Source organism: Lagenorhynchus albirostris, chromosome 15 (assembly GCF_949774975.1).
Source record: "Lagenorhynchus albirostris chromosome 15, mLagAlb1.1, whole genome shotgun sequence".
NCBI classification, from domain to species: Eukaryota; Metazoa; Chordata; class Mammalia; order Artiodactyla; family Delphinidae; genus Lagenorhynchus; species Lagenorhynchus albirostris.
This window is the reverse complement of record NC_083109.1, coordinates 53435300-53457172: the sequence shown is the minus strand read 5'-3', so window position 1 is coordinate 53457172 and position 21873 is coordinate 53435300. Positions and strand designations below refer to the sequence as shown.

The following is a 21873-nucleotide window of genomic DNA, read 5'->3' as shown; positions in this document are numbered from 1 at the left end:
GCCCAGTGCCCAGACCGGCGCCGCGACCCGACGTCCCACCCACCCACCCCGAGCGCCACCATGAACTCGCTCTTCAAGAAGAGAAACAAAGGCAAATACAGCCCCACGGTTCGGACCCGCAGGTGAGGAGGCGCCCATGCGCAGCGCGCTTAGCGGCGCGCTGGGCCGGGATGCACCGCCCAGGTCGTGGGGGGCACAGCCGAGCCTCGAGGGCTGAGGGGATGCGGGGGTGCGCAGGAAGCACTGCCCTGGGAGGCCCAGGGGGCTGGGAACCCAGCCAGGAGTGCGCGACTCGCGGGAACGCGGGGCCCGAGGGCCACCCTTGAGCTGGGAAGCACCGCCAAGGTGGGGATGCGGATGGGCTGGGGGCGCCGAGGGAAAACACGCTATTTGGCACCGGAGAGTTCTAGGAGCCCAGAGAGCACTGGCTTGGGTGCTTAGAGGGCGAGGAACTTAGCTGGAGGTACAGGGGACCTCGGTGTTGCGGGGTCGCCCTTGCGCCAGGGGTCCTCCTGGGCCAGGAAGCACAGCCAGGGTGGAGAGTGGTGTGTCCTCTGGAGGACGCTACACCCAAGGCCGGGGAGTGGGGTGCGCAGGGGACCTAAGCATCGTCTAGGGGCGCACCCGGGCCGTGAAATTTAGCTGGAGCGTGAGGCGTTGAGTGGCGGGCGTTCACCAGTGCTTCTTGGAGAGCGCGCAGGTGCTCCTGGCGTCAGGCAGGCGGGGATGGGGGGGGCGCCTGATGGGGTTGTGCCACCTGCGGCAGCACTTCCCAGCACCTGCCATCCTGCGCTCCAGAACCTGGTCCAGGGGAACCGGTGGGTGTGGGGTCGGGTTGGGGGAACCTGGGCTGAGGCACCCCTTGTCCACCACCCGCCCCGGGGTCTGCGCATCGGCTGAGAGACGATGGGGCCTTCTCCCTCCGTGATTTCTTAGGGGCGTGGCTGCCCCCTGAAAAATCACAAAGCCCCGAAACTGGTGGCGTCTCTAAGCCTCGGGTTCTCAGGGCTGCCTGGGAAGGGAATTACGTGTCTCAATGTGTTTGCTTTGAAACGGCAGCCCACGTCGGTTTTAAGCCTAATGTATTCACTTCATAACTGGAGATGCTAAGATCGAGAGTGGGGGCAGAATCAGACCCTGCCTTGTCCTCTCTCTAAGGAAAATGGGGCGGGGCCTCCTAGCTGGGAGGGAGCCTTTACCAGACTTCTCTCGACAAGGGGCTTCAGGCAGGTGGGGAACTCAGCAATTGCATAGCCCACCTGCCTGGGAGTATCCACGCCAAAGTGCCCTCACCTGAGACACCCCCTCCACCGAAAGCTGTCCCTCACTCCCTCCCAGGCCCCAGATGAAAGTGAGGACACTCTGGCCTGGGCTCCCACCCTGCCCCTGTGGTCCAGTCCAGGCAGACCTGTCTGACAGGTGCAGGCGGCCTGGGCACTGGCATGGGGAGTGTGAGCCTTCCATTTCTTTGAGTTCCAGTCCTTTCAGAAACTCCCCTGTCCTGTGACCCCGCTGCCCCCTCTCTCCTTTGCATTGTTTCAAGCTCAAAGACATTTCTTCCCCTCCCCTCCCAAGATTCCCGCCCCCCCCCCCACACACACACATACACGTACACACAAGCCTCCCTGGTCTTTCACATCCCCAGGGAATGGGCAGGGCCCTGCGTGCTGTTCCTCTGTGGCTGAGTCCAGCTGGCTCTCAAACCCAGCTGGGGTCCCGTCCAGTCCCTGAACTGTTCTTTCAGACGTTGCACAATCAAATGCTCCGTGCCAGGCACGGAGGACTATTCTGTTCTCCCCCCACCAAGACTGGGGCCCCTCCAGTCCTTCACACACGCACACACAACCACACACCAGGAGATGGGCCAGCCTCGCCCTGCCCTCTGCCTCCCCCATCCCTCAAGCTCCCCCTTCCTCCAGCTCTCCATCCATCCGGTTCCCCAAGGGCTGGGCTTGGACCTAACAAAAGTTATAATGAATCCAGACAAGCTGGGAGGGTCTTGGCCTTCCCAGCAGAGGGTAGGAAGGAAGGAATTCCCATCCTTTACAGCTTCAGGGACTCAGGGTGGCAAGGACACAGGTCCTACCCCTCTCAATACTCCTGGCCCAAAGCAGCCACCCTCTGTCCCTGGCTGAATGACTGATCTCAGCTTAGAGATCTCTTTCTCCAGGAAGCCTTTCTGATTCTCTCCCCAAGATGGGGTGAGAGACTCTTCCATCACACCCCCGTGGCCCCACACAGTCACAGCCCTGGGTAGGAGCCAGGTGCCCATGGTCATACAAGCCCAGCATGTCCCTCTGCCCCTTCCCCTTGGTGGGGACAAGTTCATGGACCAGATTGTGGGGTGGGGGGTTGCCTCTTGCCCAATTCTGTCAACAAGAATCTCTTGAGTGTTACCGAGTGCATAGCCCTGTACCTGTAACTCTAAGATGTGGTTGCTGGTTACAGGGTGCTGACCCCCAAGTTATTCTTGCACCCTGAGTTTTCTGGGGCCCTCCTCCTCTGTCTGGGGGAAGGCGGGCGGGGTTGCCAGTGAGATTCAGCATTGAGGAGGCTAGGAGCTCCTCACCTCTGGTCCCAGCTCTGCTACATCTGCTGTGGGCAGAAACCTCTCTGAGCCTCAGTTTCCTTGTCTGCAAAGCAGGGATGGTGCTAATATCTTCTGCATAGAGTTGCTGGGAGGAGCACATGTAACAATGGAGAGAATGCCCCCAGCACATAGGAATTACCCAGCCTGAGGGTCAGCATCCCTGTCCCCAGCAAAGGGGATCCAGGAACCAGGACTTGCGACCTTCACACCCAGCAGTCATGGGCTTTGGACTGCACAAGTGAACAGAAATTAGTGAATGGAGAGCCCCCTTGGAGAAAACCACCCCTCTCTGTTTGTCAGCCTTTTAGCAGCTGAAACTGGGTGTGAACTCAGCTGCTCTCATTGCCCTGGTTCCTAATGACAGGTATGGGAACTGGTGTGCACACCTGAACTAATGACAGGGTCAGGCCTGATGGTGCAGGTCACTGGGGATAGTATCCAGCTCAGCAGGGAGGGTCTCGAGGGGCCCTGGTTCTACCGCCCTGCTTTGTGGCTGAGAGTACAGCTCCAGCCAGCCCCTGCTTCCCGGCTGTGCGACCTAGAGAGAGCTGCTTGGCCTCTCTGAGCCTCTGTTTTCTCACCTGTAGAATGGGCATAAAAGTAGTACCTGCCTGGTGATATTGGCATGAGGATTAAATGAAATAATGCAGGGAAGGGTTGAGAATTATAGGAAGCCTCAGTCCACGGCAGCTATGATGATTATAACTATTGAATAAATTCGAATAGGCACCTACTATGTGTCTGGGATTGAGCTGGATGCCATGATGGACAGGCAGTGCACTGCACAACTCCAGGGGTACCATTCCCAGGCGGTGGGGGTGGATGTGGAAGAGACATTGACAGTCTCTCTGCACTTGATGGAATTTTGCTTAATTACTAGTATGGTTACAGGACTTGTCGTGGTGGTGATGGGAGCCTGGTGCGGGGGGATGTAGAGCTGGACAGACAAGGTCTCCAGCCCGATGGCTCTGGTGCTCCCTGACTGGTCTGAAGTGAGGGCTGTCAGGGTTACGGGGAGACCTGGGCTATCAGGGAGGACTTCCTGGGGAGGTGTCTGCCCTGTCATTGGGAGAAATGGAGTGGTTAGATCCAGTTCTGGAGTTAGACTGAATTCTGCCTGTGTTTGATTTTGGCAAACAAATTTGGCCTCACTGTGAGCTTCAGCTTCCCTATCTGTAAAATGGGGCTAATTTTGCCCCTCCACACAGGCCTGGGCCCCAGTAAGCACCCAACAGCCTCGGCTCGCTTCCTGACCTCACCTGGGCACAGTCCTGCAAGAATGGCCCAGTCCTAATGGAGGGGGTGCCCTATGTGGGAGGCAGGGCCCAAGGCTTTGGAGACTGGTGAAAGAGCTGCGTGTCCTCCTGGAAGCCAGCTGGGGTACCCTGGGCCTCTCGGTGGTTAAAAGCATAGAGTTTGATGCCATCCAGGTTTGAGTTGAAGCCCCCAGCTCTGTCTCTCCTAAGCTGTGTGACCTTGGGCAGATCAGGTAACACCTCTGAGTCTCAGTTTCCTCATCTGTGAAATGGGAGTGATGCAGGAACACCCAGCTGGTGAGGTCACTAGTGGATCAAGCAAGATAATGCATGTGATGGGCCCAGCCCCAGACCAGGGCTTACAGTGGGTGCTCAGTAAATCATGGCAGCCAATATTGGTAATCACACACTGCTGTTAAAGATGAGAATGGTGCTGAGACCAGAGGTGACCAGGCAGCTGGTCTTCTTCCAGCTGTGGAGGCTACGGCCCAAGTGGGGCAGGAGGTCAGCTGACTCTCATTCAATCACCCCAGCATTCACATGGACCCCCACTTAAGAAGACACATGGAGGGGGACTTCCCTGGTGGCGCAGCGGTTAAGACTCTGAGCTCCCAATGCAGGGTACCCGGGTTCGATCCCTGGTCAGGGAACTAGAGCCCACATGCATGCCGCAACTAAGAGTTCGCATGCCACAACTAAGGAGCCAGCGAGCCGTAACAAAGGAGCCCATGTGTCACAACTAAGACCTGATGCAACCAAATAAATAAATAAAATATTTTTTAAAAAAAGAAGATACATGGAGAAACTTCCCTGGCGGTCCAATGGTTAAGACTCTGGGCTTCCAATTCAGGGGGCATGGGTTCAATCCCTGGTCACGGAACTAATCTCCCACATGCCGCGCAGCACAGTGTGGAGAGACACTCATGCACTGATCAGTGAAGCTGGAAAGCTTGAACAGTTTGGGGGAGGGCCCTGTCAGCAAAGCCCACCTCCCACCATGTGGGTGACCAGGACCGAGTGGTCCCCGCAGCCATTTCTCAACACCTACTGTGCTCCCAGCATGGCCATGGACGTTATAGCATCTCATTCTGACACCGAGCCTGCCAGGCTGCTGGTGGTGTCCCATTTCACAGAGGGTAACACTGAGGCCAATAGTAAAGGCACTCACCTTGGGCTCACAGCTCACAAATGGCTGACGCGGGGGGCTCAGGGCCCCTGGGGAGGGAAACTAGGTCTCCCCACCTGTACTTGGGGCTGGTGGCAGCTGTCTCTGGGACTGCTGCAGGCCAGATGGTGGAGTCATTGGGTTTTGTATCCCTGACTCCACCCAGCAGCCCTTTCTGCCTCTCCTCTCTCTGGCTTTGCCCTCACTTGCCCAGTTCGCTTGGCAGAAGGAACGAGACCTAGTAAATTAGATTCAGAACAGAACAATGGCTGCTAATGGTGGCATTTCAGGCACGGTCAGGGCACTTATCTGGGAGCAGGGAGTTTTGTGGGGAGAGGCTGAGCTCAATTCATACCTTTTAGGCAACACTCTAAGGAGGGTGAGGGACCTCTGGAGGGCCCTGGGGGCTGGGGGAGAAGCTGCCTTTGGGAGCGTTTCCAAGGCTCTTTGTCAAGGGAGGAGGACCCAGGAGTCCCAGCTCCTCTCCGCTCTAGGCAGGGCTGTGCGGGGCGTTGCCAGTGCCACCTGCCACTCTCCCAGCCTGCCTGCCCCGGCCTGTCTCAGGAGTGCGAAGACAGAAATGGTCCTTGGTCTTTGTTCTCTCTGCTTTTGATGGGTCTTCTGTCTTCCATCCTCCTGAGCCTGGGGAGGGAGGCCCCAGGTGCCCCTTCCTGCCTCCAGGCAGGTAGAGCCCTTCCCTTTCCTGCATGGGAGGGCCTGAGCAGAGAGTCCCCTGTCCCATCCCCCATCTTCTGTGTGCTCCATAAACAGGCTGCAAGGGCTTCCTTGGCACGGTGGTTAAGAATCCGCCTGCCAATTCAAGGGACACGGGTTCGAGCCCTGGTCCGGGAAGATCCCACATGCCGTGGAGCAACTAAGCCCGGGCACCACAACTACTGAGCCTGCGCTCTAGAGCCCCTGTGCCACAACTACTGAGCTCACGTGCCACAACTACTGACGCCCGTGCGCCTAGAGCCCGTGCTCCGCAACAAGAGAAGCCACCGCAATGAGAAGCCCATAAACCGCAACAAAGAGTGGCCCCTGCTCACCGCAGCTAGAGAAAGCCCACGTGCAGCAGTGAAGACCCAGCACAGCCAAAAATTAAATAAATAAATAAATTTATTTATTTATCTTTTTAAAAAATGGAGGACAAGCCAGAGGTTTCTGGATGGAGAGACACAAAGGGAGAGTCTCAGAAGTGGGGGGAGGGGACAACAGGATGGGAACTGGGAAAGGTGTGAACACATGACAGCCTCTGAGGTTGAGTCCTAGCTTGGAACAACCTCCCTAAATTATGACTGTATTGTCTTTCTTAGATAATATTACCCTCATCTGTCTTTTCCAGGTGAGGCTCAGAGTTTCAGAGTCTCAGCTGCTATGAGCTGGGAGCAGGCGAGCTGGCTGGTAGGGTGTCCCAGCTGGTCGCCAGCCCATCCTTTCCTGGGCAGAGGGTTTGTCAGGTCTTATATGATAAATGCACAATGGGCTGCTCGCTGGCCAGTAGCTCCACCCCATCAAGGCCTGCTGACCCTGGAAGGCTGAGCAGCTGCAGTAAAACAGTCACGTGCAGAATTCTTTGCTGCGCCAGCAGCCTGGGCTCAGATTTCAGACTCATGGCTTTTAAGGTTCTCATGGCTTCTCCATCCTGGGCGTGGAGACTTTTTGGTTCTAGTTGAAGGTTGAGGAAGGATTCTGAGTTTATGCCACCAAGAACAGAGAGGGCTGCAGTCCTGCTGCTCCGGATAAGGAGCTTGACTCTTCTCAACTATAAACTGGGCAACAAAACCCCCATGTTACTGAGAGGGAAGCTGAAGCTGAAGGCAGGGATGGAGGGCTTGGTGGGTAGAATAGAAACAGCCTGGGTTTGGGAGATGCAGACCTGACTTCCAGGTCCAGCTGTGCCTCTTGTCAGCTGTGCTGCTGGCCACATTCCTGCCCCACTCTGGGCTTCATGAAGGCAGGGGCTTTGCAGGCTGTGTGGTCACTGCCACATCCCTGGAACGATGCCTAGCACACAGCAGGTGCTCAGTAAGCAGTGGTGGGAGGTCTGTTTTGAATCTGCAAATCAGAGGTGTGTAGGATAATGGAGAGAACTGGACGTGACATGTGTGAAGCATCAGGCACATAGTAGGTGCTTCATAAACCAAGGCCAGTACTCCTTGTCCACTGGTCTCAAACCCGGAATGACGTCGTAACAACCGGGAGTGTTGAGATTGGCTTGAGCCCCATTTAAACCTTGCAGAAATCTCCAAGACACGCCTTGGTGTTACCCAAAGTGGCTTGAACTTCTGTGTGTGTGTCTGTAATGAGAGCCCCAAAGCACACACTTTTGGGGAGGTCTTCCCTGGGCAGAAACAGATTGGGCCATGAAACGGAGCCGGAGTTACTACACCAGCAGCCCTCTCACTTTAGAACCTACTTCCCCAGGATTTATAGACAGTAAATTCCTCCACACCCAGCTAATTACCATGGAAGTTTCTAGGAGGGAGCCTATCAGTCAGTTGACCAGTCAATCTGGTATTTGTTGGGTGCTTCCTGGGTATTGCTTTCTACAAGACTTCCTTCCTGCAGAGACCTGGGGATTCTTCCTCAATCTGCTCCCCTAACCCTGTAACACAAGACTGTGGTTCATTCCCTTGTTCCCAGCCCTGCCTGCACGTTAGAATCATCTGAGCTTTGAAGGTGATGCCCAGGTCCTGTTGCAGACCAGTTAAGTCAGAATCAGTGAAGCAGGGCCCAGACTTCAGTCTTTTGATGTGCAGCCATCAAATCCCATGTTTTCACTGATTGCCTTAAGTATATGAGCAATATAACTTGTCCATAGAGTTATATGCACCTTGCTCTTCCTTTAAAAGAGCTAAAGCAGCAGTTGCCTAGTCTGTCGCACTCTCTTCTTTTATTCTCAACCTTCCTGTGTTATTTTGTTTTAGGTACATGCCTTATAAAATGGCATAGAGCTGGCTTTTTTTTTTGTCTTCCTGTTCTCACCTGAGAGTCTTATCTTTTAGCAGGTGAATTTAACTCATGCACATTTATTGTAATGAATGATATGTTTGGACCTACTCCTGCCATATTATTTTGTATTTCCTATTATCATGCTTTGTCTTTGTTTCCTTCTTGCTCTTTCCCTGCATTTTATTGGACTGAGCTGTATTTTCACAATTAAGTTAGGATACAAGGCCTAAATGGGGCAGAATGGATGAAAATACCCTGACCCAGGCAATCTGAATCTTTAGAATTACAGTTATTGGGGTGCTTTTCTTAATCCTGCCTATTAGACCATAAACTTCTGGACAATAAGGACTTACTTATCTTTTGGTGGGGGCTCTTTCATAGCCCTTAATTCCATGCCTTGCATAGGCTTGGGGCTCAATAAATAGGTGTTGAATTGAGCAAACATTTAATTTATTTATTTATTTATTTATTTATTTATTTATTTATTTTTGGCTGCATTGGGTCTTTGTTGCCACATGCGGGCTTTTCTCTAGTTGCAGTGAGTGGAGTCTACTCTTCGTTACGGGCTTCTCATTGCAGTGACTTTTCTTGTTGCGGAACATGGGCTCTAGGCGCACAGGCTTCAGTAGTTGTGGCATGACTTGGTAATGGAGAAGGGCTTATCCCCAGGGCCTGTAAGAGGGGCAGAGAGAGGACAAGGATTTGGGGGTGGGGGTGAAAATTTATTCAGCAATTACTGAATATCTAGAAATATTGACGATCTGAAAAACTGGCGGTGGGTGGCAGCAGTCACCAGCATAAACGCTGACCTTCTGGCTCCAGGGAATTCTCCCTTCCTCCCCAGGCTCAGCTTCTTTATCTGCACTGCAAGCAATAATAGTACCAACCTTGATGATGGGCTGTTAGGATTAAAGCAGGACTGCGTGTCGGCGCTGGGGTTTCTTCATACCATTTCCTTCCCCGCAATGGCCTGTTCAGAGGGACAGGCTGGGAGCCCCTTGTGGTGACATCTTAGGAGAATGACTCACCCTCAGCTACCACCACTGATTGTTACTCAACCACTGGGTTTAATTATACTGATAAAGATGCCAACAAGACGTAAATCATCACGCCTCCCCTCGGTGGTGCACGCCTTGCTGCTTTGTCCCGCCTCCCCAATATCTCCTGTCACTTTGTGGAATAGTATTGACATCCCCCATGTTCTGAGGAGATGGCTCTGGCACCTGTTCAAATCTTGGCGTTATCACTTTTCAACTGTGTGACCTTGGGCAGGTTTCTTAACCCGTTTAGCCTCAATTATCTTCATCTGGAAAATGGAGAGATAAGAATTGTTTACGTGCTATAAAATGTCTGCTCAATTCAATACCTATTTATTGAGCCCCAAGCCTGTGCGAGGCCTCGAATTAAAGGCTACAGAAGGGCCAACCCAAGAGATGAGTAAATCCTTTTCGTCCAAAAGTTTATAACCTAATACACGGAACTAAGAAAAGCGCCCCAATTACTATAAGGGTGCCCTTCTCCCAGGGCTGCGAGATTTCAGCAGATGTTGCAGGAAAGGGCTGAGTGGGTGATGGGCATCTAGTGCGTCCTCTCAGTGTTTGGTTGTTCATATTCAGCAATCATTTCTTGCACCTACTGTGTGTGCCTTTGTGGCAGGGGCAGGGCAGGTGTCCTGGAGTGATAGCCTTCGCTCTCTCAGCCAGGCAGTGTTTAAAGGAGGTGGAGGCTGGGAGCCACCTAGCCCCCAAGATGAGCTTGGAGGTTGCCTGGGAGCCGCTTAGGGCCTGGCTGGCCCTGGAGGCAGCCTGCCTACATGGCAAGTAGGAGGCAGACCCCTTCTCTGGGCTCTAGGAGGGCCGAGGCTGGAGAGGCTGGTTCCTGGGAGAGGTGTGGGCTCCTGTGCATTCCAGGCATTCCGAGACTGATCCTCCCCGCTGGCACCTACAGAGACAGAATTAACCCCAAAAGGGAGGAACCATGGACATGATCAAGGGCCAGAACATGAGGATTGACTCAGGCCTGGAAGGTGAGGTGGCCCTGGCCAGGGAGGAAGGGCCGTCCCCATCAGACACACTCTTAACCTGCCAGTTCCCATCTCGACACCTGGAAAGAGAAAGCAAGTTGGGCTGTGACCGACGGGGTGGGGGTTATGTCAGAGCTGTGGCCTCTCCGTGGTGTCTGGGGTGTGAGCTGTTCCCTGGAGTGGCAGGTCAGGAAAGAGGCTGTTCTCTCAGGCAGGAGGGAGGGATGGCTGGAGCAGGTCACGTGCCCCTGGCTCTGCCCCATGGCCATGGGCAAGGATGCTACAGCTCCAGTGGCCTGGAAAAGGGTGTGGGGCTGTGGTCTGTGTGCCCTGGCACTGCACAACCAGGCACCATGCTCTGATGGGCACAGCTGGGAACCCTGGATTGTTTTGAAGTCAGGCAGCCAGAGACCCATAGATGAGACCTGGCCTTGGGCAGGTGTCTGGCCAGCCTGTGTGGGTCTGGTGGGGAGAGTGGCAGGAAAGGACCTTTTATTACATGTCCCTAGGTACCAGGCACTAAGTGAAGTGGATAGATGCTCTGAGCATCTATCAACTTCGTTATGGCAGAACTGATGGGCTGCAGTCACTATGGGCTTAGAGCAAAGCGCTCCAGAGGCCCCAGAACCACCCAGAACTGTGCTGTCCTATTTGTTAACCACCAGCCACATGAGATGTGCTTAGAACAAACTGAGATGTCCTGCAAGTGTACACCACATGCCAGACATTGAGGAACTTACTATGAAAAAAAGAATGTAAACTCTCTCACTATTAATGTTCTATTCACTAGCTGTCAAAATAACATTTTAGCTATATGTGGTTAAATAAAATAGTGTATAAAAGTTAAGTTCATCTGTTTCTTTTTATGTTTTTCATGTGGCTACTAGGAAGACTTAACTACAAATATACTCATATTCTGTTTTTATTGGGCAGCGATGGCCTTGAAAGCAAAGTAACATAGTGCCGACCCCACCCGCTTCTGTTTGCTACCCGGTCAGTAGATGCAATAACCTCACTGTGCGGACAAGGAAATTAAGGGTAGGCAGGTGAAACAAACCTGAGCCTTTGTGGTGTGACAGCCACGTCCAAGGTCCAGAGTGCTTTACAAGGATCATCTCCTTGAATTGCCTCAACCCTCTGGGTGGGGCTGATTCTTATACTCATTTTGCAGATGAGAAAACCGGGGCACAGAGAGACTAAGGAACCTGCCCGAGCCCAAACTCAGTCTACGTTCTTTCCCTGGTCCAGGCTGACTCAGTTTCCCTCCCTGCAGGCAGGATGGAGAGGAATGGGCCAGTTGGTGCAGGGTGACCAGGAGAGGGAGAGCTAAAGGCAGCAAAGGTTGGGGCGGGAGAGGCAGGTCCTGGGCAGGAGAGTGAGCTCTCTTCTGAGAGTGTTTGGGAGCATTGGCAAGTTTGAGGCCGGACAATGGCGAGATCTGGTTGCATCGTTGAAAGATCTCTGATAAATGTGCCGAAGCTGGCTGGGGGCAGCGAGAGTCAGGGTGCAAGGAGATGGTTGGGCGTGGCTATTGGCATTGGTCCAGGTGAGAGGTGATGCGCTTGATCAAGGTGAAGACCTTAGGGCCCGAGAGAGGATGGGAGCACAGGGCTCTGTTCCTAGGTGGAAGCAGGAGAGGGAGAGGCAGGGATCTGGGGTGGTTCTTGGGGTTCTGCTTAAACGACCTGGTAGATGAGGCCTCCCCACCCTTCCGTCCTGTGGTTTCCCGGATGCAGACAGGGGAGAGTTCTCAGAGCAGCAAAACTCATGGTAGAAACACCCTGAACCTCTCAAATCCCCAAACCTAGTGACCTGATCCTTAGTCCAAACTCAAGGTGGTTGGGCCTGGGAGCCGCATCCTCCTTGCAGCCTCATTACCCGTATACGTGCATGGCCTCTCCCTGCAGGAGTCGGAGGAGACATTTCCAAATATTGAGGTTACTTGTGAATTCTCCACGCCCGGGCGAGGTGACATCCACAAGGTGGAAGCAGAGTGCGTCTGGGCTTGCACAAGCATCGGTGTGGATGGTGTGGGTGGCCCGGGGTCTTTTTTTAGCTCTCCGTACCCGTGGGTTCTCACATGGAGCCTTAGCTGCTGGCCTTTATCTGCTCCTTAAAAGGATCCCAAATCCCTGGGTGGTGACTCGGGGTGGAAGCAGAGAACCCCGGGCTCCCTCCAAGGCAGCACTTTGTATCCCCTCTTTCTCTCTCTTTTTTTTTATAAATGTATTTATTTATTTTTGGCTGTGTTGGGTCTTCGTTGCTACATGCAGGCTTTCTCTAGTTACGGCGAACTGGGGCTACTCTTTGTCGCGATGCGCGGGCTTCTCATTGCAGTGGCTTCTCTTGTTGCAGAGCTCGGGCTCTAGGCGCACGGGCTTCAGTAGTTGTGGCATGCAGGCTCAGTAGTTGTGGCTCATGGGCTCTAGAGCGCAGGCTCAGCACAGGCTTAGTTGCTGTGGGATCTTCCCAGACCAGGGCTCGAACGCATGTCCCCTGCATTGGCAGGTGGATTCTTAACCACTCTGCCACTAGGGAAGTCCTCTATCTGCTCTCTCAATTAACTGCCCCAGCCCTGAGGGGTGTGGACTGCCATGACCCCCAGTGACAGATGGGGAACCTGAGGCTCAGAAAGGATAAGTAACTGACAGTTTAACAAGGACTGTGTCAGGATCTGAATCTAGGCTGCCTGCCATTGGTCTGGGTGCTTAACCACTAGGTTATACTGCAGTACAGCTATATCGTGGGAAAGGGCCAGGGGCTCCCCACACAAACTATAGCAAGAAGAAGTGACTAGTGGTGGGTGGGGCTGAGGGTCCTCTGAGACGCCTGTATTCTCTTTCTTTTTGCTCCATATGGAGCATCTGCAGAGTCTGGGTGACCTGGAGTGCCACCTCTGTCCTCACTTCTCTAGTTGGCATCCCTGCTGGCCCGCTGACCAGACCACAGGCTGTCCTGGGCTGCCCCCTGGACATCACAGCACTGGGTTCCAGCCCCAGCTCCCCACTCTGCAGCTGACCTCTTGGGCTGTGAGTGGCCACCTGCAAAGCAGGTCGGGCTGTGGTTATTGAGTTTCTAACTCCCGGTGACGGAGAGAGCATACCCGATGCCACTTGAGGCTCCCAGGCCGTCTCCCCACAGTTCCAACACTCAGAGTACATCCTGAGATACAAAGAGACGTCTGTTCCAGGCTGGTGCCTGTTGGCTCAGACCCAGAAAGCAACTGTTTGTCCCCGAGTGTCCTCAAACCCACCCCGGGGCTCTGAGGCAGCCCCCCGGGTGGCCTGCACCCCGTTTTCCCTCCTCTTACCAGGAGTCTCATACGCAGACCAGGCCAAGTAAATGGGACCCCTTGTTGTGCCTTAGATGGGACCTGGACCCTCACCAGACTCCAACTTCCTCAGCCCTGGAAAAGAAAACAAAGGCAGGTTCTCTGGAGAAACAGACCCAGTCTGCTGGGTGTGACCATACCTGGCTTTTGAAACCCACTCGCATCCCCTGACTGCAGACTGGGCTGGGCTGAGAGGGCTGTTTCTGGGGACAGCCTAGTCTTGGGTCCCCGTCAGCTTTTACCAGATGGGGTGTCAGGCCACAGCACCCACTGCCCTACTTGTCCGGGTGGGCATCCTGGACACACCATCACCCAGAAGCATCCATTCCTATAGGATTTTGCTGGAAAACCTGGAAATCTAGAAGGAACCTTTTTGTAGAAAACTGAGCTATGAACTTTGTTCTGCCTCCCCAGTTCCCCCCGATGCCCTCTTTCTGTTCCAGGACCCCAGGTTGCATTTAGTCGTCAGGTCTGTCATCTAACCCTTAGTCTGGTCTTTTGTGACCTTGATACTTTTGAAGAGGTCTGGTCAGGTGTTTTGTAGACCGTCCCTCAATTTGCGTTTGTCTGCTGGCTCCCAGCGATGACATGGAGGTTTTGCGTTATTGAGGAGGATTCCGAGAGAGTGCCGTGTCCTCCATGTAGACGCACCTTCTCCCTGGCATTGTTCACCTTGCCGTCCCCAGCGCTGTGAAGTTACTGATTTTTATTTTTATTTATTTTTATAAGAATTTTTTTAACATTTACTTCTATTTTAAAATTTTTATTTATTTAAAAAAATTTTATTTATTTATTTATTTATGGCTGTGTTGGGTCTTCATTGCTGCTTGCAGACTTTCTCTAGCTGCGGCGAGCAGGGGCTACTCTTTGTTGTGGTGCACGGGCTTCAGTAGGCGTGGCACACGGGCTCTAGAGCGCAGGCTCAGTAGTTGTGGCACAACGGGCTTAGTTGCTCCGCGGCATGTGGGATCTTCCCAGACCAGGGATTGAACCCGTGTCCCCTGCATTGGCAGGTGGATTCTTAACCACTGCACCACCGGGGAAGCCCCCAAGTTACTGTTTTTTTAGAAGGAACCTATTTTACAGGACCAGGCGCCACTGGCAAGAAGGGGTTCCCAGAAGAGAAAGGGGGTCCACAGGCAGAGCCCCATGCACAGATCAGGGAGCAATGTAAGGGCTCAGTCTCATTTGAATGGCAAGCCCTGCAGGGAGTAAAAGTGCAATGAATAGGTGTTTCATGAATAGTCTTTGTCACCATTTATGGGGCCCCTGCGCTAGGTGATTAGAATGGATATTTGGTTTTGTTTTCTTATTTTTTATTGGAGTGTAGTTGATTTATCATGTTGTTAGTTTCTGCTGTACAGCATAAGTATTTGTTGAGTGTCTCCTGTGTGCCAGGCACTGTTTTAGGCGCTGGTAAAACCGGTGACACTCCACTCTTGAGCTTACATGATGTCTAATCTGCTTATGGGCCCCCAGAGGCTGCTCCCAACCTCCAGCTCAGTCCTTGAACCCCAAAGTGGTCTTTGAAGCTTGAGATTCTGGTGTTTCCAGAAGTGACCCTGACCCTCCCTGCCCACCTCACTTACCTAGATAGGATGTATCTTGCCCATCTGACAGATGGTAAAACCGAGGCCCAGAAATGTAAAGTACCTCCTCTAAGGTTACACAAATGGATTTGAACCCTGTCTGACTAAGGACACTGGCTGCCCACCGTGTGACCTTGGGTGGGTGCGTTCGCTTCTGAGGGCCTCAGTTTGCTCACATATGTAATGAGCAGGTGGGGCTGGATGACTTCGGATGCAACTACCAGTGCCCATGGTCACTGCCTGCAGCCCCTGTGTCCATGTTAAACTTCTGAGTAAGTGGAGGGAGGCTGGGCATGTCCCTCTCTCAGCCTGTCACTTAGAGCCGCTTCCCTGGTCCCGTCCCTTCTCTGGGTGGGTGGGGGCACCTCGGCTCTCCTGGCTGAGCCAGGAGATTTTCATCTCCGTGGGTGGGACCAGGCTCAGAAGAGGTTGCTAGGGAAGGGCTGTATCTGGGCCTCCATCAGTCGGGCGGGCTGACAGCACCCTGGTGCGGCTCATTAGCCAGATGAAAAGCTGGACCGGCCCAGCCAGTTCCCAGCCCTCTTGGGATCTGCACCCCCTCTCTGCGGGTTCCCAACCCGCCCACATTCCTCTACTCCTGGTGTGCGGCCCTGCAGCTCTCAAGAGGACACACGTTTGCTCCCATGGCCAGCTAGATGGCAGGAGGAATGCAGGACCCTTTGGGGCCACTCATTCAGGACTCCAAACCCAAAAGGCAAAAGTGCTAAGACTGTTCTCCAGAGGCCTGGATTGGAATCCCAGCTCCACCCTGCTTTCTGGCAGTGAGACTGTGGTCAAGTTATCTAATGGCTCTGTGCACTCAGAACAGTGCTACTTCAGGGGGTGGTAGGATTAATGAGCTAACTATATGTGATTTGCTTAGCACCAGCCGGGCACATGGTCATCCCTCTGTGAGTGTTTAACTAGCATCTTCCAGGCAGCTGGGCATAACCCGGAGCTGGCCCAGCCTCCATGGAAAACAGGATAAAAAGGCAGGGACCACTCAAGGTGGTGAGGGAAGAAGAAACAAACCCCTATCACTTACAAATGTTTTCGATAACAGCTTTATTGAGATATAACTCACATATCATGTAATTCACTCATTTTAAATGTACAATTCAGCCGTTCTGAGTATATTCACAGAATTATACAACCATCACCATAATCAATTTTAGAGCATTTCATCACCTTAAAAAGAAACCCACACCCTTTAGCTCTTGCTCTCCTTCCTCCCCATCCCAGCCCCTCGCGACTACTACTCTACTTTCTGCTTCGAGGAATCTAGCTATTCTAGACATTTCATATAAGTGGATCTTTTGTGACTGTTTGATTCTGGCTTCTTTCACTTAGCCTAATGGTTTCCAGGTTTCTCCATACTGTAGCCTGTATTAGCATTTCATTCCTTTTTTGGCTGAGCTGTATTCCGTTGTGTGGATATCCTGCATTTCATTTATCTATTCATTAGTTGAACATTTGTGTTATTTCCACTTTCTGCCTATTGTGAATAGTGCTGCTATGAACATTTGTGTACAAGTTTTTGTGTGGACCTATGTTTTCATTTCTCTTGATATCTATCAAGTAAAATTGCTGGTTTCCTCACCTGTAAAGGGGCACACAAACCTCCCCCAGGGGCTTAGGGTGAGGATGCTGTGAACGTGTCTGATGTCTGGTGAAGCGTGTGCACTAAGTGTCCAATTACCATGGTGACTCTGGTCATCCCCAGTCAACAGATGGAGAGACTGAGGCGCCTCGAGGGTAAGGTGCTTACCTGGGATGGTCCAAGCAGTAAGTGGTCCAACAGGACTTGGAACCCATGCCTGTCTGACCACAGCTCCCACTGAGCTGTCCTTTGTTCTCCACCAGGAGCACCAGGTCCCTGGGGCTGGCTGTCCCCCCCACCCCCACCCTGTGTCCCCTTCCAGTGCTGGGCTTCAGCTGGAGTAATGGGCTGGCCAGGGTGGGGTCCAGGAGGCACTTTCCTCGAACCTGCCCAAGCCAGTGAAGGGGCTGGTTGAGAGCTGGCCCCATGCCCGGAGGTGGAGCTGTGTTGGACCTGACAGGGATGAGGCCTCCACCTAACCTACACTGCAGGTTCCCAGTGGTGGCCCCAACTGTCATGGGTTAAATATTGGGTTGAGACTCAACACGTCTGAGTGCTGAGGCCAGGCTGGGGTCAGTGGCTGGGGTAGGGCTGAGGGCAGAAGTGCAGCCAGGGTGGGGGGCAGTGGGGGTCAGCCCATGACCTGGCAGCGTTATCCCTCCTTACCCAGATCCTCCACCCACAGTCCCCTCTTCTGAGCCTTCCTGGATGCTCCACTGAATACCAGCTTTCTCCACTGCAGGACTTCTCAGAGCCTTTACTGGCTCCTGAACTTATTGAGGAGTTGGGTTTTCCTAACTGCCTAGACTGACAAAGCCTTCATTCCAGGAGTGATTTACAGGACTGGGGTTCCTGGGGCCCCACTTTGGGAAAGGCTGCCTCCTCGGTTGACTTTGCAGAGAGTGTGGCCTGGGTCTTATTCCCTAAGACCCTCCCCTCTTCCCCCTAGTTCCTGTGTGTCCAGACCTGGCACAGAGCAGGCCCTCAGGCAAGGTTTGGGACGTGGCTGGACAGACTCACAGCTCCTGTTTGTATGCCCGTTTCCACCCCCCTCCAGCTTCCCCCCATGCCAGCAGTACCTGCGGTGTTGGACCTCAAACCCTGGAGGGTATCAGGGTCCCCTGGGGAACCTGTAAAAACAGTAGCAATAATAATATAGCTTCCTGGGTCCAGCTCTGGAGATCCAGATTCAGAGGCTCTGGGTTAGTGCCTGGGAATCTGAATGTTTCGTGCCACAATAGGTGGGTCCCAGGGCTTGATTTGAGGAATTCCACTCTGAAGAGCTGGCTGCCCGCTCTGCTTGACGGTCAAGAGCCCTGCCCTGGCCCACCCCAAGGGACACACCCAGGACCTGCCTCTTTTATGGCCTCTCTTCATCGGAGCCTTCTGCCCACAAACCCCAACTCCTCTTCATCCTTCAGAACCCAGCCACCACCACCTCCTCTAGGAAGCCTTCACTGACCATCCCCATTCCTACCAAGCTAGTCAGGAGGCTTGCCTGGTCATGCCTGCCTCAGTCTCGTGACTATTTCTATAAATGCTGATTTCCTCCCAGTCTGGGGGTGGCTGTGCCTGTGTGCATTACTGGGCCTGGCACATAGTAAGTGCTTGAGTGTGGGCAGAATGATGCTTCTGGGTGCTTAGCTTCTCAGGCCACACTGTGGAGCCAGTATAAAAGGTCTCTGATGGAGATTAGAGGACTAATCTAATCTAAGTACTAATCTTGACCGTTGCTGGCCAGCTGGCTGGCTGGCTGTGTGACATTAACCAAGTTGCTTTCCCTCTCTGGTCTTTGTTCCTTCCTTTGTTTAAAGAAAACAAAGTCAGAGGTGGATCAGTAAGGCTCCTTAACGACTATAATCATGAACCTTTGAACCTTTGTGAGATTTATTGGGTGCCCAGCCCTTTGCCTGCATAACCTCACTCCCATCCCTAACACCCCACTGGGAAAGGTCCATCTGACAGCGGGAAGCAGAGGTACAGAGAGGGACAGCAGCTTGGCCAAGTCGCACAGCGAGAACCCACATCTGAGTCCAAAGCCAAGGTCTTCACTCCCACAGTAGTGTTTGCCAGAGTGGTGTGTGGTGTGATTTCGGGGGAGGCAGACAGATGTGACAGGAGGAAACACAGAAACACCAAGTGAGAAAGCCGTTCTGATCTCAGGTCTCTCTCACATGCTCTGAGAACACCCAGGAGGTCTCAGCCTGGTGCCAGCACAGCTCTAACTTGGCTGCAGTATGTGCCAAGCTCTGCTTTTAAGCAGGTGAGGGCAAGGCTCAGTTTCAACGTGTGCAGGCGGCCTAGTGTCAGGCTAGAACTTAATGCCATCCTTTTATTTCTGTGGAATTTATTTTGGTGGTTACCTCCATTGATGGCAAGGACTTCTGGTTTTATGTTTGCAATGGGAAGAGCAATTTCCTTTTTTTAGTAAATTTATTTAAATATAGAGAGTGAGTAGATTAAAAGTGTCAGGTATTTAATAATGCTGCTTACACAAAAACTTGTACCCGAATGTTCATAGCAGCCTGATCCGTAATGACCAATAGGTGGAAACAACCCAAATGTCTATCAGTGGATGACTGGATAGGTAAAATGTGAGATAGTCAAGCTGTGGAGTATTATGCAGCCATAAAAAGGAGTGAAGCACTGACACATGCTATAACATGGATGACCCTCAAAAATATTGTTAAGTGAAAGAAGTTAGACATGAAAGGCCTTGCTCGTATTGTAGGATTCCATTTCTATGAAATGTCCGGAGTAGGCAAATCCATAGAGACAGAAAGTGGATTCGTGGTCACCAGGGGCCGTAGGGCGGGATGGTGAGGAGTGAGTACTAAACGATGCGGGGTTTCTTTTTGGGGGTGATGAAAACATTCTGGAATTACATAGTGATGATGGTTATACAACCTTGTGAATACACTAAAAACCACTGAATTATACACTTTAAAAGGGTGAATTTTACATCTCAGTAAAAAATGTGGAAAAAAAGGGTAAGTGTGCTCTACCAGCATGATAAAACAGAAGCATTAGAGCAATGGCCAGAGCGAGGGCTGATTCCCTGCCAGGTGCTGCCTCCTTTCTGTGCCTTTAGTGATGTTGCCCTGGGGGGACAGCCAAGCTCCATCTGAGGCTCACTGGACAGCTTCTGCTCCAAGCCTGGGGCTGGGGACAGCCTGGGAGGCTGGGTGCTGGTGGGGACCCGGCCCTTGCCCTCTGGCCCTCGGCCTACCTCCCTTCTTCCACCTGCAGCGTCTCTAACAAGGAGCTGTCAGAGCTGATTGAGCAGCTGCAGAAGAATGCCGACCAGGTGGAGAGGAACATCGTGGACACGGAGGCCAAGCTGCAGAGCGTGAGTGCCCCATCTCCCACCCTGGTGCCCCCTGTGCCACCAGCCCTGCTCAGGACCAGGGGCTTGTCTGACCCCGTGGTTCTCACCTGGGCGTGATTCTGCCCCCAGGGGACATGTGGTCACATCTGGAGACATTTTTAGCCGTCACAACTTGGGGAATGCAGTGGGCGGGTATCTAGTGGTGGAGTCCAGGGATGCTGCTATACACCCTACAGTGCACAGAACGGCCCAGTACACAGAATGATTCAGCCGCAAATGTCAAGGTGCCCAGGTGGAGATGCACTGAAGAGGAACCTCCTTATTTCTGGTAGTACCAGCTCCTCCACCCCGGGTACAAAGTTGCTGCAGCTTATGGGCCCCATCTGGAGGAGAACCACAGACTCAGGATCCAGGCTCTGGTTAGGATCCCAGCTTTGCCACTTACTGTGTGACCTTGAGCAAGTCACCTTACCTCTCTGTTCATGCGATTCCCTCTGAAAGGATAAGAGCGATTGTCCCCACCTGCTGGGCTGCTGTAAAGATTCGATGAGATTATGCAGCTGCAGTGCAGGGTTCACTATTATTATCAACATCATCATCCTTACTTCTCCTACCATTGCCACTACTCAGATGCAGGCTGGGCAGATCACTTTCCCTCTCTGTGCCTCAGTTTCCTCTCCTGTAACATGGGGATAACAACTGACCTGAGCCCTAAGGTTCTCCTGGGGATCCTGCACTGTGGGTCACACTGGAGCCGTGCTCACTCCTGTGAGCTGCTAAGATGACCCCCTCTTCTCTGAACCCTCCACAGCCCAGTGCGGTTGAGTTTATATGTGTTTTTGTAGCTGGAGAAACTGAGGTTCAGAGAGGGCCAGGGCGGACTATGTCAGTGACAGAGCTGACCCCAGAGGCATCCCACAGGTGGGGTTGCCAGATTTAGCAAATAAAAATATAGGGTATCCAGTTAAGTTTGAATTTTAGAACACAAATTTTTTTTTGTATAATTATATCCCATGTACTACTTGGGATATAATAATATTATAAAATTATCCATTGTTTATCTGAAATTTGAATTTAACTGGGCGTCTGTATTTCATCTGCATTCCAGGCATGACTAAGACGAGGGTCCAGAGGAGTGGGTGGCTGAGGGTGGACAGGTCACGAGAGAGGTCAAGGTCCAGCCGGCCCCACTGCTGTCCCCAGGCCCAGACGTGGCTGCCACTCCTCTGAGAGCCAAGGGATCCACCCACCTGAGGGCCAGTCCCCCTGAGACCTGAGGGACAAGGGTGGGCTGGGGATGGCACAGCTGGGGGTGAGAAGTGGGGGCATGGGGAGAGTGGGGCAGGAAAGGCAAGAGGGCCCCCCCCTCCCTCAGAGTCCCCCCTCCCCTCTCTCATTCCTTTCCTGACTCCACCTCCCACTTTTCTTTCCGGCCTCAGCCGGCCCTGCCAGCATCCTTCCCTCTGGCCATGGCCTTGCCCTGGTACCCAGCCCCTTTGGCAGTTTTTTTGTCCCCTCTCTTGTGACTGCCATGGTGGTGTGTGCTTTCCTAAATGAAAACAGCTTTTTGGAGTGTGTCCTTTTTCCCTCCTAATAAAAGTAATATGTGTTCGTTACAAACATTTCAGGACCGATAAACAAGTATAACGAAGCAAATTAAGATGGCGTATGATTCCACCACCAGAGAGAACGATCATCCGTTAACCTTCTGGTGTCTCTGTGACCTTTGCTTGTGTGTGTGAATAGCGTCCAGCTCTCTCATTGTATTTGCTTAGAGTGATGACTCAAAGTAACAAGGATGTTTTAGGGAGATAATTTTGAACTATTTTCTTTTCATTCAAATGAACAAACTTAAGAAAAGAAACCACGCTTTGAAGACTGCATGGGATAATCTTTCTGTCTTTTCTCTTCCTTCCTTCCTTCCTTTTTTCGGAAGAAAACATCATTATTAATCTTACTACCCAAACGTTCTCTTGAACTTTCCTATTTTTTTATGGAAGTGAGATTCACATAAGATATAATTAACCACTTAAAGT

General features: G+C 52.6%; 1 protein-coding gene across 2 annotated transcripts in view; it reads left to right on the top strand.

The window, feature by feature from the left end:
- Window positions 1-21873, top strand: part of PPL (periplakin) — a 43340-nt gene continuing 21467 nt past the window's right edge. For both annotated transcript variants that reach the window (XM_060123157.1, XM_060123156.1), the window contains exons 1-2: window positions 1-122; window positions 19759-19858. In XM_060123157.1, coding sequence (XP_059979140.1) covers window positions 61-122; window positions 19759-19858 — 162 coding nt within the window. In that variant the 5' untranslated portion in view covers window positions 1-60. The remainder of the gene's footprint in view (window positions 123-19758; window positions 19859-21873) is intronic.